At 53.6% G+C, this 19,022-nt stretch overlaps 2 protein-coding genes and 1 pseudogene across 3 annotated transcripts; 2 read left to right on the forward strand and 1 right to left on the reverse strand.

Annotated features, from left to right (window-relative positions):
- Positions 1-11,280, forward strand: part of LOC101075525 (receptor-type tyrosine-protein phosphatase mu-like) — a 43,375-nt pseudogene extending 32,095 nt beyond the window's left edge.
- Positions 11,281-11,590: 310 nt separating this feature from the next.
- Positions 11,591-15,747, forward strand: LOC105417025 (zinc finger protein 708-like). Of its 2 annotated transcripts, none has more exons than XM_029842735.1 (5): positions 11,591-11,763; positions 12,367-12,604; positions 12,831-13,121; positions 13,608-14,992; positions 15,377-15,747. In XM_029842735.1, the coding sequence occupies exons 2-5, from the start codon at positions 12,382-12,384 to the stop codon at positions 15,446-15,448; spliced, it is 1,971 nt and encodes a 656-aa protein (XP_029698595.1). In that variant the 5' UTR covers positions 11,591-11,763; positions 12,367-12,381; the 3' UTR covers positions 15,449-15,747. The 2 variants fall into 2 exon arrangements, with proteins under 2 accessions (XP_029698595.1, XP_029698594.1); XM_029842734.1 differs by having other exon boundaries at positions 13,608-14,968; positions 15,341-15,747.
- chodl (chondrolectin) lies at positions 15,648-18,618 on the reverse strand. The gene is made up of 8 exons (XM_003968214.3): positions 18,379-18,618; positions 17,380-17,555; positions 17,156-17,322; positions 16,606-16,763; positions 16,492-16,533; positions 16,322-16,405; positions 16,154-16,250; positions 15,648-15,960 (listed from the first exon to the last, which is right to left on the reverse strand). The coding sequence occupies exons 1-8, from the start codon at positions 18,464-18,466 to the stop codon at positions 15,882-15,884; spliced, it is 891 nt and encodes a 296-aa protein (XP_003968263.3). The 5' UTR covers positions 18,467-18,618; the 3' UTR covers positions 15,648-15,881.
- Between the last annotated feature and the right edge of the window lie 404 nt (positions 18,619-19,022).

The following is a 19,022-nucleotide window of genomic DNA, read 5'->3' on the forward strand; positions in this document are numbered from 1 at the left end:
GCGTGGCCTGATGGCGTTATGGAAGCCAGGTCTGCTCCCGTGGGGGGGGCGTGGTGGCGTTATGGAAGCCCGCTCTGCTCCTGTTGTGGGGGGGCGGGGCCTGGTGGCGTTATGGAAGCCAGGTCTGCTCCCGTGGGGGGGCGTGGCCTGGTGGCGTTATGGAAGCCAGGTCTGCTCCTGTGGTGGGGGGGCAGAGCAGCCAGCAGTTGTAGATCTGGATCTAAAATTAGCTCCGTTTAGGCTCCGGCTGCGTTCAGCTATACTGCGACAGTCGGAGTGCTGCTGTTATTTGACTGAAACTTTATTTAAACATGAGTCAAACACAAAAGTTCGGTTTTATCATCATCTCGTTTTGAGCAGCACATTCATCTTTTACACTAAACCTGCCAGAAAATAGAGCGCGCCGCCCCCAGCGTCTCTTTCATTATTGATTCACACTGTTATTTATTCTGGAAACGGGGGAACTCAGGGAACTGCTGATGTTTCTGATCAGCAGGGCCGGACGTGAGCGTGGAGCAGCCCAGCGCTCGTCTGGACGCCCGAGTGTGCACGGCAGTGACACCAGGCCTGAGTGTGTGTGTGGGAGTGTGTGAGTTGTGTGTGTGTGTGTGTGTGTGTGTGTGTGTGTGTGTGTGAGTGTCGAGTCGCCACATTCGTTCTTTCATTCATTTTCACCAGTAACAGAAGTTACTAATGGATGTTACTTACCTGAACACACACTCTCACACACACACACTCGCACACACACTCACTCTCACACACACTCTCACACACACACTCGCACACACACTCACTCTCACACACACTCTCACACACACATTCTCACAACAGATTCTCTGTTTTGCCAATTAGCTGGAGGGAAGATCTATAATGTATGTATGTAAGTGTGTGTGTGTGTGTGTGTGCGCGTGTGTGTGTGTGTGTGTTGCGTGTGTGTGTGTGTGTGTGTGTGTGTGTGTGTGTGTGTGTGTGTGTGTTTGCCCTCGGGGCTAATCCATTATACATACTTAGTGCACGCAGACACACACTTTAACGGTGTGTGTCATGTTCCATCCCTCCTTCATATACCATTATGTTTTTCCAATAAATAGATGTATAGTTTCCCCAAAACAACCCTAATATGTGGTTACAGCGTCATGGACACAAATGGATCCTGTATGGATGTAGTATTGATCTGTGATTGATCCCTGATAATCCCTGGCCCCATCTCAGTTGATGGTTGTTGTCTTCCTTCATGCTTCTCTTCCTATTAACGGTCGGACAGCTGAACGAGGTGAGAACCTTCTCATTAACAGTCATGTGACTCAGGTGATGTCACGTGACCTCAGGGAGCCACTGCTGCCCTTGTTGTGGTGGTTTTTAAAGATGTTAAAGAGTTCTGTCTGTCTGCCTGTCTGTCTGTCTCTCTGTCTGTCTGTCTGTCTGTCTGCCTATCTGTCTCTCTGTCTGTCTGTCTGTCTGCTCTCTGTCTGTCTGCCTGTCTGTCTGTCTGTCTGTCTGTCTGCCTGCCTGTCCTGTCTGCCTCTCTGTCTGTCTGCCTGTCTGTCCTGCCTGCCTATCTCTGTCTGCCTGTCTGTCTGTCTGCCTGTCTGTCTGCCTCTCTGTCTGTCTGCCTGTCTGTCTGCCTGCCTATCTGTCTGTCTGCCTGCCTGTCTGTCTGCCTGTCTGTCTGCTAGCTTGTCTGTCTGTCTGCCTGCCTGTCTGCCTGCCTGTCTGTCTGTCTGCCTGCCTGTCTGTCTGTCTGTCTGTCTGCTGTCTGTCTGCTAGCTTGTCTGTCTGTCTGCCTGTCTGTCTGTCTGCCTGTCTGTCTGTCTGCCTGTCTGTGGTCTTTACCACATCAAAAGTCTTTGTATGGCTCCAGTTGTACCCCCCCCCCCCCCCCCCCCCATTACGTCAGTGAGTCCTCATAAAGACATTTAGGGCAGAAAGCTTCAGTTTAAGGGCCGTTGTTTGAGGACAGGGGACAGACGGGAGACAGACGGGGGACAGACGGGGACAGACGGGGGACAGACGGAGACAGACGGGAGACAGACGGGAGACAGACGGGGGACAGACGAGAGACGGGGACAGACGGGGACAGACGGGAGACAGACGGGGACAGACGGGGACAGACGGAGACAGACGGGGGACAGACGGGAACAGACGGAGGACAGACGGGAGACAGACGGGGGACAGCGGGGACAGACGGGAGACAGACGGGAGACAGACGGGGGACAGACGGGAGACAGACGGAGACAGACGGGGACAGACGGGGGACAGACGGGGACAGACGGGGGACAGACGGGGACAGACGGGACACAGACGGGGGACAACGGGGACAGACGGGGACAGACGGGGACAGACGGGGACAGACGGGGACAGACGGAGACAGACGGGGACAGACGGGGACAGACGGGAGACAGACGGGGGGACAGACGGAGACAGACGGGGACAGACGGGAGACAGACGGGGACAGACGGAGACAGACGGGGACAGACGGGGACAGACGGGAGACAGACGGGGGACAGACGGAGACAGACGGGGACAGACGGGGGACAGACGGAGACAGACGGGGACAGACGGGGACGGCTGGAGTCTCGGGCTCCGTTTTCATGATTCCACCACCATTTCAACTCTCTGTTTTAGAGTTTTTTCGAGGGACAGTCGGCGCCCTGGGATTCAGCCAAAAAGGACGAGAACCGCATGAAAAATCGCTACGGAAACATCATCGCCTGTACGTTGGTGATCGTCAGTGTTCAGACCTAATCACCTGTACACACACACACACACACACACACACACACACACACACACACACACACACACACACATACACATACACACTCGTGTTTCATACATTCAGTTTGTTTATGTTTCGGGTAAATAATATTAATGAAGCCATTATTAATTCATTTAGGACTGTTTATTCGACGGGGAATAATTAGAGGTGATTATGTTCGGTATCTCCATGACAACAAACATCCCATTAACACTGTGTGACTGTGTGTTCTTCTCCAGATGACCACTCTCGCGTGCGTCTGCAGCCTCAGATGGAGAGAATGGCTCCGACTACATCAATGCTAACTACATCGACGTGAGCGGAAACACACACACGCACACACACACGCCACACACACACGCACCACACACACCACACACCACACAGCTGTACTGTAGCGTCCAGGGAGCAACATCTGCCTCTTCTTTCCAGGGTTACCACCGACCAAACCACTACATTGCGACACAAGGTAGGACGACCTCTCTCTCTCTCTCTCTCTCTCTCTCTCTCACACACCACACACACACACACGCACACACACACACACACACACACACACACACACACACACACACACACTCACACACACACACACACACAGAAGTTAGTTCTGAGGTGTCCGTTCCATCAACAAATGTTGCACCGTCATAATGGCGCATCTGTTGTTTAAAGGAAGAACGACACGATCTGACGTGTGTGTGATGTCTGGACGTGTCTGAAAAAATCCATGTTGCTGATGCAAAACCATCCAACAGTCTTTGGGCTTACGAATAGTGTGTGTGTGTGTGTGTGTGTGCGTGCGTGTGTGCGCGGATGCGTGTTTGTGTGTTCTTGCTGTCAAAACATTTGAGGACAATATTACCATTATCATATTATTATTTTATTTGTAATTGGCCTGCTCAAAGTTGACTGTGTTTGTTTGACGTGTGTGTGTTGTGTGTGTGGTGCGTGCGTGCATGTGTGTGTACGTGTGCGTGCATGCGTGCGTGCATGTGTGTGTGTGTGTGTGTTGTTCAGGTCCCATGCAAGAGACTGTGTATGATTTCTGGCGGATGGTTTGGCAGGAAAACACTGCAGCCATTGTCATGGTAACCAACCTGGTGGAGGTGGGCAGGGTGAGTCCACATACAGACAAACACACACAGACACACACCAACACTGATTGTTGTGACCATCTGGTTCCATTTACTTGTCTGATTAAGTCTGGGACTCTATTTCCCAGAGTGCATCTGTCACATCCCCAGTTTCTGTTAATTCTTAGTTGGCCAAACCGTGAATGCAGTTTTATTCCTCTTTACCTCCACGGTCATATTGTCTTATCCTGTCTTCATTTTCTTCATCCTCATTTTATCCCGATCTTCACCATCAGCTTTGACGCGTCCTCGTCCTTTGCGCTGCCCTCTACTACCGCCCCCTGCTGGACGGTATTAACAGTCCAGCCCACCGACAGCAGAAACTCCATTTTTGTGTGGTTCTGCTGTTAGAAGGATGTTTCCTGCTCAGACACTAATGTGAATGAAAAGGTGTTTTTGCCCCTGAACCCGCTGATTTAACCTGGGATCACATGCGCACGCGGGCATGCACGGCTCTCATTACCCAGGAGGCAGCAGGAATCTGTCTCCAGGACACGCATGGAGATGGTGGAAAAGGTCACCTCTCTGTGGCTCACACACACTCGCAGACACAGACAGAGTTACAGATTCCACACAAATGCACCTGTATTGCCATGTTACTGCGTGATTAACGTGCTAATTAGCATTTAACGAAGAGGGCGGAGCCTCTAATGAGAATTTAATATCAGCAACTTCTGTTTGTTTCTGTGTGGTGAGGGACTTTAATGCAATGTGTGTGTGTGTGTGTGGTGTGTGTGTATGTGTGTGTGTGTGTGTGTGTGTGTGTAGGTGAAGTGCTGTAAGTACTGGCCCGATGACACGGAGATCTATGGTGACATGAAAGTGACGCTAATAGAGACTCAGCTGCTGTCAGAGTATGGTGATCCGGACCTTTGCTGTAGGAGAAGGTAACGTGCACGCGCACACGCACAAACGTGCACACACACGGCTTTCTCACATTGATCATTTTGTTATAACTCACTTTTTAAATGTTTTCACCACTTTACGTCCTCTCGAGAGGCGATCATGTGACTGCACGCCATTTGTTTGTTTGTTCATAAATAACTCAGACTGGCGGAATTTTTTAATGAAATTGTTCGAGTCGCTGATAATGAGCCAAGAAGAAGCTCGTTAAAGTTTGTGACGTTCTGGATCGTCAGGAAAGCTTCTGTGTTCTGCTGCCTGTGTAAACTATAACGCACAACTCTGGGTGTCCTCAACCGGCTGTAACTTAAACGTGTGTGTGTGTGTGTGTGTGTGTGTGTGCGTGTGTGCGTGGGTGCGCGTGCGTGCGTGCGTGCGTGCGGGCGTGCGGGCGTGCTGTGTGTGGGTTGTGTGTGCGGTGTGTGTGGTGTGTGTGTGTGTGTGTGTGTGTGTGTGTGTGGTGTGTGTGTGTGTGTGTGTGTTTCAGAGGGCTGTGGCAGAGATCAGGGAGATCCGACAGTTTCACTTCACCGGTTGGCCCGATCACGGCGTGCCGCTTCACGCCACCGGGCCTGCTGGGCTTCATACCGCTGTGTCAAAACCAAGACTTCCGCCCACCGCCGGCCCTACAGTGGTCCACTGCAGGTGTGCTGATCACCTGATCAACCTGTCGTCTGATTAATCACGTTGGTGGAAGGTTTTACATGTTTTAATGTGTGTGTGTGTGTGTGTGTGTGTGTGTGTGTGTGTGTGTGTGTGTGTGTGTTGTGTGTGTGTGTCAGTGCGGGGGCTGGACGTACCGGATGTTTCATCGTCATTGACATCATGTTGGACATGGCGGACAGAGAGGGTGTGGTGGACATCTACAACTGCGTTCGAGAGCTTGAGAGCACGGCGGGTGGAACATGGTCCAGACGGAGGTAACGGCCGCCGTTAGCGTGAAGTCTTTATCAAGGATTAATCAGAGAGAATAATTAATATCACAGAATTACAGGACAGTTGACCAAAGATGCTAAAAAGAATCTAGAGAAAAAAACCAAACCTGAGGCATCGAACGTCCTCGACGTCCTTCAACGTCCCTCGACGTCCCTCGAACGTCCCTGCAAAACGGCCTCGAACGTCCCTCGAACGTCCCTCGAACGTCCCTCGAACGGTCCTTCAAAACGTCCTCGAACGTCCTCGACGTCCCTCGAACGTCCCTCGAACGTCCCTCGGACGTCAACCACGCTTCAACCAAATGTGACGTTTTTCACGTTTGTCTTCGTCTCTTGGTCTCTCACCCGAACTGTCCAACAGGAGCAGTATGTCTTCATCCATGACGCCAGCTGGAGGCGTGTCTCTGTGGTGACACACGCAGTTCCAGCAATCAGCTGAGATCCGTTTACTACGAGATGAACCGTCTGGATCCTCAGACCAACTCCAGCCAGATCAAAGAGGAGTTCAGGGTAACGCCGTCGTCACTTCCCCTCGCTGCTCGTTGATTAGACGCCACTAATGAGACGAGCCACTAATGAGGTCGGTGATCTGTGTGTTAGACTCTGAACATGGTGACGCCCACCTGCGGGTGGAGGACTGCCAGCATCGCCCTGCTGCCCAGGAACCACGAGAAGAACCGCTGCATGGACGTGCTGCCTCCAGAGACCGCTGCCTGCCCTTCCTCATCACCATCGATGGAGAGAGCTCCAACTACATCAAACGCTGCGCTGATGGACGTACGGCGCCCACGCACACACACTCACACACGTGACCACGCCCACATACACATAACCACGCCTCCATGAACATAACCACGCCCACATGTGCGCACACACATACAAACACATACACATACAACCACGCCCCACACACAACCACGCCCACCGGGAGGGGACCACTCATGTTTAAAGCGTTTGTAAGCAGGTGCGCTCCCCCAGGAGGCCCCAGCGGGGGGGGGGGCGGGGGGGCGGGGGGGGGGTGGCACCCTCATGTGTGTGACTGAAGTGGTGTTTAAAACCGCTGCAGAGCTACAAACAGCCATCGGCGTTCATCGTTACCCAGCATCCTTTGCCAAACACGGTGAAAGACTTCTGGCGTCTGGTGCTTGATTACCACTGTACCTCCATTGTCTGCTGAATGATGTGGACCCAGCACAGGTACACGCACACACACACACACACACACACAGCCACAGCCCACACACACACACACACACACACACACACACACAGCCACAGCCACACACACACACACACACACACACACACACACACACACACTCCCAGCAGCTTAAGGCTACAGCTGCTTCAGCTCCGGATAAATAACTGCATCAATAGTTTATCAGTTTTCTCCAGAAGCCAAACTGGGAGCTGAAGGATCTACTGGATCCTGCTGGATCTCCTGTTTAGATGTCAGAACCACCTAAGAGAGGAGTGGAGGGTTTTATGGAACCTGTTTGGACCCCCATGACAAGAACTGTTGTGCTGTGGTCCAACAGGAGGAAACAACACGACCAAAGTTTTCTCGTTATTTTTACATATTCTCTAATTGTGAGGAATCACATGAACGCCTGCTCAGTGTTGTCAGTAAAGCCGTGAGGGTTGTTGGTCGTGGTTACGGTGGAGGCTCCACGTGACGCCGCTGGGGTGCCGTTGTGTTGCAGCTGTGTCCTCAGTACTGGCCCGAGAACGGCCTCCATCGCCTGGGCTCCCTGCAGGTGGAGTTTGTGTCCTGCAGACCTGGAGGAGGACGTCATCAGCCGCATCTTCAGGATCTACAACACAGCCAGGGTGCGTTTCACCTCCCCTCATTCTCCTGCTCACGTGCAACACCTGAAACCTGACGCGGCCTGTTTGTCCGCCCCAGCCCCAGGACGGGTACCGAATGGTGCAGCAGTTCCAGTTCCTGGGCTGGCCCATGTACCGAGACACACCCATCTCCAAACGCTCCTTCCTCAAGCTGGTTCATCAGGTGGACAAATGGCAGGAGGAGTAACGACGGCGGAGAAGGACGCACCGTAGTGCACTGCCTGTAAAGGACGCCACACAGAGACAACCTGTACCCACAGTTTAGTCCTGTGAGACACCTGTACCACAGTTTAGTCCTGTGAGACACCTGTACCCACAGTTTATGTCTGTTGTGCACCTGGTAGTGGTCAGTGGTCAGTCTGACTGGTGGGGGACAGTTTTACTGCAGCGCAGCTCCACTAATATCTCCTCTCGTCTCCTCTCCTCCTCTCCTCTCCTCTCGTCTCCTCCTCTCCTCTCCTCTCCTCTCCTCTCCTCTCCTCTCCTCTCCTCTCCTCTCCTCTCCCCTCTCCTCTCCTCTCCTCCCCTCCCCTCCCCTCCCCTCCCCTCCCCTCCCCTCCCCTCCCCCTCCCCTCCCCTCCCCTCTCCTCTCCCTTCCTCTCCTCTCCTCCCCTCCCCTCCCCTCCCTCCTCTCCTCCCCTCCCCTCCCCTCCCCTCCCCTCCCCTCCCCTCCCCTCCCCTCCCCTCCCCTCCTCCCCTCTCCTCTCCTCTCCTCTCCTCTCCTCTCCTCTCCCTCTCCTCCTCTCCTCTCCTCTCTCCTCTCCTCTCCTCTCCTCTCCCTCTCCTCCCCCCCTGCTCCTCCTCTCTCCCCTCTCCTCCCCTCTCCTCTCCTCTCCTCTCCTCTCCTCTCCTCCTCTCCTCTCCTCTCCTCCTCTCCTCTCCTCTCCTCTCCTCTCCTCTCCTCTCTCTCTCCTCTCCTCTCCTCGCCTCCCTCTCCTCTTCTCTCCTCCTACCCTCTTCCTCCTCTCTCCCCCCTGCTCCTCTCCTCTCTCCCCTCTCCTCTCCTCTCCCCTCCTCTCCTCTCCTCTCTCTCCTCTCCTCTCATCTCCTCTCCCCTCTCCTCTCCTCTCCTCTCCTCCTCTCCTCTCCTCTCCTCTCCTCTCCTCTCCCCTCTCCTCTCCTCTCCTCTCCTCTCCTCTCCTCTCCTCTCCTCTCCTCTCCTCTCCTCCCTCTCCTCTCCTCTTCCTCTCCCTCCTCTCTCCCTCCCCTCATCCTCTCTCATCCTCTCTCTCCTCTCCTCCTCTCCCCTCTCCTCTTCTCCTCCTCCCCCTGCTCCTCCTCTCTCTCTCCTCTCCCCCTCTCCTCCTCCTCTCCCTCTCCCCTCCTCTCCTCTCCTCTCCTCCTCCTCTCCTCTCCTCCTCCTCTCCTCTCCTCTCCTCCCCTCTCCTCTCCTCTCCTTCTCCTCTCCTCCTCTCCTCTCCTCTCTCCTCCTCTCTCTCCTCTCCTCTCCTCTCCTCTCCTCTCCTCTCCTCTCCTCTCCTCTCCTCTCCTCCTCTCCTCTCCTCTCTCCTCTCCTCTCCTCTCCTCCCCTCTCCTCCCTCCTCCCTGCTCCTCCTCTCTCCCCTCTCCTCCTCTCCTCTCCTCTCCTCCTCCTCTCCTCTCCCTCCTCTCCTCTCCGCTCCTCTCTCCTCCTCTCCTCTCCTCTCCTCTCCTCTCCCTCTCCTCTCTCCTCTCCCTCCTCTCCTCCCCTCTCCTCTTCTCTCCTCCCCCCTGCTCCTCCTCTCTCCCCCTCTCCTCTCCTCTCCCCTCCTCTCCTCTCCTCTCCTCTCCTCTCCTCTCCTCTCCTCTCCTCTCCTCTCCCTCTCCCTCTCCTCTCCTCTCCTCTCCTCTCCTCTCCTCTCCTCTCCTCTCCCCTCTCCTCTTCCTCTCCTCTCCTCTCCTCTCCTCTCCTCTCCTCTCCTCTCCTCCCTCTCCTCTCCTCTCCTCTCCTCTCCCCTCCTCTCCTCCTCTCTCATCCTCTCTCCTCCTCTCCTCCCTTGCTCCTCCTCTCTGCTCCTCAGTAATGGAGGAGGACGCAGCGGAGTGTTTTGCAGCATCAACATCGTGTGTGAGATGTTACGACAGCAACGTTGTGTTGATGTTTTTCACGCCGTCAAAACACTGAGAAACAACAAACCAAACATGGTGGACGTGCTGGTAACTAACACACACACACACACACACACACACACACATATATAATGCGTGTGTATTCCAGATAAACAATGACATGTTTGTGTGAATTTTCTCTGCAGGAGCAGTATAAGTTCTGTTATGAAGTCGCTCTGGAGTATCTGAACTCTGTGTAACCGTAATGCTCCTTCATCATACTCTTCCTCCTGGAGGAGCAGGAGGAGCAGCAGGAGGAGCAGGAGGAGCAGCAGGAGGAGGAGCAGGAGGAGCAGGAGGAGGCCTGCTGAGTGCAGGGGACTATTTCTGCGCGTGTGACTGCCCCATGTTCGTGTTGGTTATTGTGAACGATGATGACAGCACAGATTTCTTTGTGGGTTTTTTATCAAAGCATCTGACAACATTCAAAGAAGTTTCCTACCGATGACTAAAGTGAGTGGAGGAAGGTTTTTATGTCATCCTGCCGTTTGAGAAAACACCCTAAATGTCGAAAGGTCGACCTTTTTGAGACCAGAAGAACCGGCGCATGTGACAGCGTCTCCAAACTGCCGTGCACAAAAGAGACGTCTCACAGTGGACGTGATACCGTTAACGTGTTACCCAAAATGCCTCGAAGGCATTTCACAGAGAAAAGAGTTACAAAAAAATGGGGATGGGATGATTTTCCCTTAACTTTCCCCTTAATGAGCTCCAGTCAGATTCATGTCCAGTCTCTTTCATAACTGACCCGTGATAAAGTGCTAAAAGCCGTTGCGTGTGTCAGTTGTTTTAGTCTGAGAAGGTCGACTGTTCTCAACATTATATTTCCATAGTTTCCGGACTCGGTGTGGACATGTTAACCTAAATTCTGTGCACCTGAACCCGCCACCACTTCCTGTTTGCCACATTCGAAAGGATGTTTTCACATTAGCTTCTGGAATATTCAAGTCCTGAATGAGCCACAGGAAGTTGTACCAGTGGGACTGGGAACACTGGTGTGGTCTGACTCCAGTGAGAGAGGAAACCCTGACGTTATGCATGGATACATCAGCATGCTTTTTATGATGAAACTTTTTCTGTGGTGGTTTTGAGTGAAAATAAAACAAAAAAACCCCAGAACATTCCAGCTGGATTGTGGTCAGCTGAGGAAATCCCAGCATGAAGCCCAGTTTTCCATTTGTCCTGCGTCACTGGTTTGGTGTTTTTGTGTCCTCCTCAGCAGCAGCGTGGTCTCACTCTCTCATGATGTAAATACGATGCAGAAGAATATTTATTCCTTCAGTTATTCATGTTTTGATCATGTGTTGATGTTGTTCTTGTGAAGCACACTAAGAGACAATCGTGTTCATCTACTGGATCCATGGATCAGATCCTGAAGTCTGAGCTTCTGGACTTCTGGTGGTGTGTAGCCCTGATGGAAACTGGCCCTGAGTTCATGCACCATTGAGTTAATGTAACTCTGGGTTTCACGGCTCAGGTCCTGTCTGGTTCAGTTGATCTTTGTTAATTTATGGCTTTGATATAGACAATAACATTATCGTAATGACGGTGTTTTTTTTTATTTATGATGTAAGAATCCAGAATACTTTCATTAAAAATCAGCATTCACTCCTTTATTGTTGCGCTCCTGTTTTCTTCTCACACGTTAGAGTTCTGACTCGTGAAGAGAGAAACTAATGTCAGAATGATCCTGTCTGTCCAGGCAGTAAAAGATTATCTACAGCTAGTAATAGCGGGTAAGTAGACGGCGTGGGTGTTATCAAATAATTACAAAACGTTTCGTCTCTCTTCCATTGAAATAATCTATTTAAAAAAACAGCTGTAGTTCGATGACAGCCTGTAGAGGGCAGCACCGCTCTGTCGGAACATGGTCACCCAGAAGAGGCGGGAGAAGAAGTAGTAGAAGAAGAAGTAACAGTAGTAGAAGAAGAAAAGTAGTAGTAATAGTAGAAGAAGAAGAAATAGTAGAAGAAGAAATAGTAGAAGAAGAAATAGTAGAGCGGCTGTTTCTGTGTTTCGGCCAAACTGAAGTTTGATTTCGGTCATCAAATCTTCCGAGAGCGGAGTTCCTTCGGCTCCGGAGCTGCTCAGCCTGCAGGTAGAGGGGCGCCTTCAACGCCTTTAGCCCGCCGGGGCTTCAGGTTTGACGGAGCTCGGCTCATTTAGCAAACAAGCGGCGAGAAATAAGTTACACAGCGAAGTCTCAAATGGCAAACAGCGTTAAAATCGAGAGTTGTCATGTTTGGTCTGACTAAGCTCTGGCTAAAGCAGTTAGCTCTGATGCTAATCAACACGCCGCATGTGTTCGCTGCTCTGCAGGGTCAAAGTTTCAACGTTTTTAAGGCCGATCTAACCCTAACCTGCTAAACCAGGCTCGGATTGTTGTGACATCCGCTTTGCTGCTCTAAAGTTGGCGGTTCCGCTTACATTTAGTATCGGGTTTATCATATAAATGGTTTTGTTGGCTCGAGTCTTTATTGTCATTGCAAAAAGTAAAGTGAAATTAGGTGAAAAAGCTGTCAGGAAAACACGTGTACATGAGAAATGTTGCCAGGACTTTTTTTAAAAAGTGAAATGGCTTGAAGAAAACAACTTAAACTTGGTCCGTGTGATGATCGAGCCCTGATCCGTGATGACGTCATGCCGTGTGTCTCTGAGGGTGTTGATGGACCTTCTTCTTAAACAAGAACTGTGTCTACAGGCTCACACTGGAAACATGTCCGAACTCCTGGAGCCTCCTGGAGGAGACCCGCTATGTATCTATCTGCTGAGAGATGGAGGAGCAGGCGAGGGGAGGAGAGAGGTGGCCTGTCAATGGGAGAGTCCCGAGGAGGAGACGAAGGAGGTGGGCTGTCAGTGGGAGAGTCCGGAGGAGCAGAAGAGGGACGCTGCAGTTCAGGTGGACCTGCTGATGCAGCAGCTCAGCTGGACGCGCACAGGTGATCAGCTGAGGGCGGCTGGGATCTCCTACCGTTGGTCTGTTCAGCATTTGAGTGTTTGTTTCTGTTTCAGCTTCATTTTGGTCCCGTTTGGGATATTAGTGTTGCAAGTAGAAACACACACAAGATATGCAATTTAGAAACCCAGGAGGAAGGGACCCAGATGGATCAACGGGACGGGAACGCACGGGACGATTGAATGTTTTCATCCACTTCCTGTGGGCAGGCTCGTCCGCCGTGTTGCTGCAGTGCGTCGTTCGACCTGACGGAACCGATGGAAGGGCTCTGCTGCAGTACTGCTCTCCAACCAGGACGAGGACCAGAACCATCCAGCCTCCCATCAAACTGTCTCCCACGCTCGGGGAGTCCAAGTCTCAGAGGAGACCCCCACGCCAGCGGGCAGATCCAGGTCCAGGTCACCACCACGGCCGCCGGCAGCCCCGCGCTGTGTGTCCCGGCGAGGAGCAGGAGGACGTGCAGGAGGACTCGGATCCGACCTGGACTCCTCGTGGAGGAGGTGAGCTGTCTGGCTGATTCACCATGGGCAGGATCCACGCTTGACCTCATGACCTCTTCATCTCTCCAGTTGCTCGTTAGCCGATGCAGCGTAGGACAGGGAAATAATCCAGGTCATTTATTGCCAGGAGGCGGAGTCAAAGCTTAAGTACAAACTCTTCCTGCTGACCACCAATACCAAGTTAATATTCTAGTTATGTTCATGTTAAGCCACCAATCAATCTTTATTTATGCAGCGTCTGTTACAATCAAAATGTCTCCAGAATCCCAGAACTGCTATGACCAAACACCATGAGCCCAGTTTTGTCTGAATTAAGCAAAACGAAACTTGAGGTCTGGCGCGTCTTTGCGTCTAAGACGAGCCCGGAGCGCCACTTCCTGCTCTGCTCGCTCTGCCTCGCTAACACCTCAGGGTTGGTGACTCTAACTTTGAGTAGCTTCAGGGTGTTTTGGTAAAGACTCTCTCCTTTATGACTGTGTCCCTCAGGGTGTGGCGGGCCTCGTGAAGGGGCTTCCCAGCATGCATCTCTTCACGCGCTGAAGCTGGAGCCCGACAGCACCGTTTGTGACGTTTGCGGCAAAGTGATGAAAAACAAGTCGAGTCTGGCGCGACACTCCTTCATCCACACGGGGAAGAAGCCGTTCTCCTGCCACCTGTGCGAGCTCCGCTTCAACCGCCGCGACAACCTGCAGCACCACCTGACCCGCATGCACCCGGACGGCGGCACCAGGCGGCAGAAGCGGCGCGAGATGCAGCGGTGGCTCTGCGCCGCCTGCGGGAAGACGTTCAGCTGCCGCTCGCGCCTGAAGACGCACGAGGTCATTCACTCGGGCGTGAAGCCGCACCGCTGCGACCTCTGCCCCAAAGCCTACATGAGGACCAACGACCTGGAGCACCACAAGAAGGTGGTGCACGCCAACGGCGCCGCCGAGCCGCAGCGGCCCAGCTCGCTCCTCTGTGACCTCTGTGGCAAAGAGTTCCGCTGCAAGTCCCAGCTCGCCATCCACTTCCAGACCCACACGGGCGAGCGGCCGCACCTGTGCGACATCTGTGGCCGCAAGTTTGCCCGCCATCACCAGCTGACCCGCCACAAAGTCCTGGTCCACGCCAACAAAGGCGGCGGCGGCGGGGACGGCGTGCTCCCCGACGTCCCGTTCGCCTGCCACGTTTGTGGGAAGCGCCTGAAGTCGGAGGCGCTGCTCGCCGCCCACACCCGCCTGCACGCCGCCGACAGGCCGCACCGCTGCGGCGTCTGCCTCCGCAGCTTCCAGCGAGCCACCTGCCTGAAGCAGCATCACGTGCGCGTCCACCTCCGGATCAAAGACGAGGCCTCCGCGGCCGCGCACGAGAAGCGGGCGCGGCGCACGAGCGCGTTCGTCTGCCCGCTCTGCGGCAAAGCCTTCAGGTTCAGGTCCCTGCTGGCGAGTCACTCGCTCGTCCACAGCGGCGCCCGGCCGTTCAGCTGCGACCTGTGCAGCCGCAGCTTCAGACGCATCAGCCACCTGAAGCGCCACCGCGAGGTCGTGCACGCCAACGGGGAGCGCCCCTCCAAGAGCTTCGTCTGCCAATTCTGCGGCAAAGACAAAAAGTGTCGCTCGCAGCTCGCCCGGCACGTCATCATCCACACGGGCGAGCGGCCCTTTGCCTGCGACCTTTGCCCCGCCCGCTTCAACCGCAGCGGGAACCTCAAGCAACACAGGAGACGCATGCACGGCGTGGGGGCGGAGCCCAGCGACGAGGCCCCGCCCATTCTCTTTGATGATGATGATGATGATGATGATGATGTCGCCGATGCTCCGGGGAACAAAGAGACGGACGTTAGCGAGGACAGTCAGGAGGACGGACAGGTGGACGCTCAGGAGGACGGACAGGTGGACGGACAGATGGACGCTCAGGAGGACGGACAGGTGGACGCTCAGGTGGACGGACAGATGGACGCTCAGGAGGACGGACAGATGGACGGACAGGTGGACGCTCAGGTGGACGGACAGATGGACGCTCAGGAGGACGGACAGATGGACGGACAGGTGGACGGACAGGTGGACGCTCAGGTGGACGGACAGGTGGACGCTCAGATGGACGCTCAGGAGGACGGACAGGTGGACGCTCAGGTGGACGGACAGATGGACGGACAGATGGACGCTCAGGTGGACGGACAGATGGACGCTCAGGTGGACGCTCAGGTGGACGGACAGGTGGACGGACAGGTGGACGGACAGATGGACGCTCAGGTGGACGGACAGATGGACGCTCAGGTGGACGCTCAGGTGGACGGACAGGTGGACGCTCAGGTGGACGGACAGGTGGACGCACAGGAGGTTCATTGATTCCCGTCTGAGCTGAATCGCCACGCACGCACCTGCACCTCCGTCCACAGGAGGACGGATTGATTTTCATCTCCAGAAACATCATCAACCATCGAACTCCTTCATCCTCTCGGCTGCTCTGTTGCCGTGGAAACGGCCGAGTTGCTTAAACGCAGGTGGTTAAATCTACAGGAAGTGAAATGAGACGCGGGCGATCTGCTGACAGCTGATTGGTTTAATTTGAACTGAAAGGATGTTGAACATTTTCTGACAGGTTGGGGTTTTTTTTGTGCTCAAAGAATTAAAATTTCTCTGAAAAGAGTTTGGTTTTATTTTAGTTCCATTTCATGAACTGAACTTTCACCTTTGTACAAGTTCAGTGTTCGTTTCCTCCAACCGGTCGGAGCGGGGCGAGGGGGCGTGGCCAACGGCAGGAAGTGCGTGGTGTTTGAGGTCACACCTCCACGTCGGCTTTGGGAGACTTGGAGATCCACAGATTCAGTTGGTTGACTGCAGCCTTGGAGTGGAGCCCACTGATGGAGAGACGATGATTAAGCAGCTTCTAACGGGCGCCGTCGCTACGGCGTTCAGGAACGTCCACAAACATTTGTACGTTGTTTAATTTGTTTTCTATTTCCATCGGTTCTGGAGCATCTCAGAACGTCTCCTGACAATAACGGCGCTGAGGCGACCTGGACACTTCCTGTCTCCACGCGTCCCTCTTACCTTCTCCTGAGCAGCTGGAAACAACAAGTCCCAGAAGCCACCAGGATGAGCAGGATCAGCGGGATGGTGGGAATGACCACGTAGAGCAGCAGCACTCCTGAACACACAACATCTGTTGAGACTTGGACCTGCAGGTGTTGGACCAGCCTGTGGCTCCAGTCACCTTACCTGAGGACGCGGGCGTGGTCACCTGCGAGGGGACGTCCTCGGTGTCTGCGGGCTCTCTGACCACACCCCCGCCTGCCGTGGCCTCTGAAGACAGAAGTTATGCAGGAAATCTGAGTTTATCGCAGCGAAGACACGAGAACCATGGATCTACTTCCCGAACGATGTCTCACCTGTGTCCCGTCCACGAGTGTCCCCCTGTCCTCTGACAAGATCTGGAATAAACGAAGAGCCTCGTTAGAAAGGCTGGTGAGGACAGGTGGGACAGGCTGGTGGGACGTCCAAACCTGGTTGGTATTTGCAGATGAAGTTGTGCTTCATGTTGCAGCGATCGTCGTTCCACTGGTAGAGATACGGCCCCCCAGGACCAGGGGGGGCGCTGGGCTGATGGTACATCACCACACAGGCTTCTCCTCCACAGGACGGCTCGTCAAAGTACCAGTTCCTGCAACAGCAACATCATCAACACCAGACCTAACGGGGGGGGGGGGGGGGGTTTGACAGACCCTCAGGTGGTGATGATCCAGGATCCGGCCCGGATCCCTCCAGCTCTGTGTGGATTAAAGGAGAGATGTTGGACCACGACCACCCTGAGGGTCGTCACAGAAGGTGGGGGTGGAGCCATTCAGATAAACCAGTTTAAACAGGAAGCTTCAGTGCGTGAGGGGGACGGTCAGAAACTTGAGTTCTGCAGAGCTCCGGTCAGTGACGGTCCGATGGGACCAGAGGGAACGATATCTGCTGCACCCTGGTGGAGAACCTGAGGAGCAGCCCTCAGCCCGGGCTGGTGCCGGTCCTGTGAGAATAACCTGCAGGTTCTGGTGACCTCACACCCACCTGAAGGAGACGGGGCTCCCGTCGGTCCAGCGGTATAAGTCTGAGCAGGAGGAGCTGCTGACGTCCGCGGGAGTGTGATCATCCACCCGGATCAGACCGATCCAGAAGTCCCCGTCGGCGATGCCCCCAGCGGCTCCAGCCCAGCCCACCGCTCCCGACTGCAGCTCCTGCACACAGGAACGGTCAGGACGGAAGGCTGGGGGGGGGGGAAGGGAAGCCCTCACCTGCAGCAGGTTCTCCACATCTGTCTGCTCTCCAGCTGTTTGGATGCTGAGCAGAGAGCCTCCGTCCATCTCGCAGGCCTCCGACGCCTCCTTGAAGGCCACGCGGCTCCAAACGTCCTGGAAATACGCGATCTTGTAGCACGGACGCTGAGGGTCACCTGAACACACCGTCTGACCTGTGGGGGACAGGCGGCTCAAGCTCTGATCTTCTGATGCCTCCCGAAGACGTGGACCAATCTGATCAGAGATCAGTATCACGTGATCTTTCTCAGATCGTGCTGGATGGTGGACGTTAGCGCATGTTAGCATCACCTTAAAGTAGAACCTGTGTTCCTCTAGAACAGCCACTCGCTCTTTCTGGGTCATGTGACCCCAACGAGTCGCCCTATCAAGCAGTTCCTGTCGGACAAACCCAAGTCCCCCGAGGGCAGTTGTTATTGAAACAACCCCCAGTGGCAGAAGTCGTCCCAGCAGGAGCACAAATTGGGCATTTTACAGCCCCGACCAGCAGCAACTATTTTAGCACCTCTGGTGGAACGGTCCAAGAACCATATGTGCTCGCTCTCCCTCTGTGGGTTACCGTGGTGATTAACACTGTGTGTGTGTGTGTGTGTGTGAGTGTGTGTGTGTGAGAGAGAGAGCTACTTTATGTGATTGGCTGGAGTTTCTCTGCAGCATCATCACTTTATTGTCGCAGCTTCCACCCATCTCCCTCCACTCATTTATCACTGATTCTGCTTTAGCTTCGCTCAACATTCTGCACTGAGCTACGTATGCTAACACTTTCTCTGTTCGTGCTAATGTGAGTCTCCTACAGCCGCTCATGGAGGTTCTGTTGAGCAGAAAAATGCTCGGAGACCCAGAAGCGGATCTGAAACGGTTGTAACTTCAGACGTCCAGAACTAGAACCAGTTTGTTCTGGTTCAGTAAAAATCCGGAAGTTTTTAAACTGTAAAACGCGGCGTCATAACTGTCAGATGAGCTCATTCCCACACTCACCGCTCACAATCCGTGTCCCGCTCACACAGGCTCCCCTCATCACGGTGGCAGGAAGCAGCAGCAGCAGCATCGTCATCATCATCTTCATCACTCGCAGCTTCAGGAGCAGCAGCAAAAACCAAGAATCCCCAAGTGAGAATAAAAGCTGAGCTCCAGCAGCTGCTCACATCTGCTCTCTCTCCATCGATCGCCCCGATGGAACCTCCTACTTCATCAATCCCAGTGAGACACACACACACACACACACACAACTTCTCTTCCACACAGACATTAGAAGACACACACACACACACACAGACACACACACACCCACACACACAACTTCTCTTCCACACAGACATTAGAAGACACACACACACACACACAGACACAACACACACCCACACACACAAACTCTCATCCACACAGACATTAGAACACACACACACACACACACACTCCCAGCTTATCAGTTATGTTGTCATTAACTGAATTTTTCAGCTGAAGGTAAGAAACTGTCATATATGTCATATATGACATATATGACATATGTCATATATGTCATATACATGACCGAAGTGAAGCAGAAGTTGGTCTGAAACATATAAAATAAGAGTAATGTAGTAATTAGAACAGGTAACAGGAAGTGATGAAACAAACTTGGG

The sequence above is a fragment of the Takifugu rubripes genome, chromosome 10 (assembly GCF_901000725.2).
Source record: "Takifugu rubripes chromosome 10, fTakRub1.2, whole genome shotgun sequence".
Lineage (NCBI taxonomy): Eukaryota > Metazoa > Chordata > Actinopteri > Tetraodontiformes > Tetraodontidae > Takifugu > Takifugu rubripes.

Coding starts and splice junctions, on each gene's coding strand:
- LOC105417025 (XM_029842734.1), top strand. CDS start 12,382: ATGTCCGAACTCCTGGAGCCTCCTGGAGGAGACCCGCTATGTATCTAT. Junction 12,605..12,830: donor GCTCAGCTGGACGCGCACAG/GTGATCAGCTGA, acceptor TCCTGTGGGCAG/GCTCGTCCGCCGTGTTGCTG. Junction 13,122..13,607: donor CTGGACTCCTCGTGGAGGAG/GTGAGCTGTCTG, acceptor TGTGTCCCTCAG/GGTGTGGCGGGCCTCGTGAA.
- chodl (XM_003968214.3), bottom strand. CDS start 18,466: ATGAAGATGATGATGACGATGCTGCTGCTGCTGCTTCCTGCCACCGTG. Junction 17,556..18,378: donor CGGGACACGGATTGTGAGCG/GTGAGTGTGGGA, acceptor TGTCCCCCACAG/GTCAGACGGTGTGTTCAGGT. Junction 16,406..16,491: donor CACTCGTGGACGGGACACAG/GTGAGACATCGT, acceptor TTCTGTCTTCAG/AGGCCACGGCAGGCGGGGGT.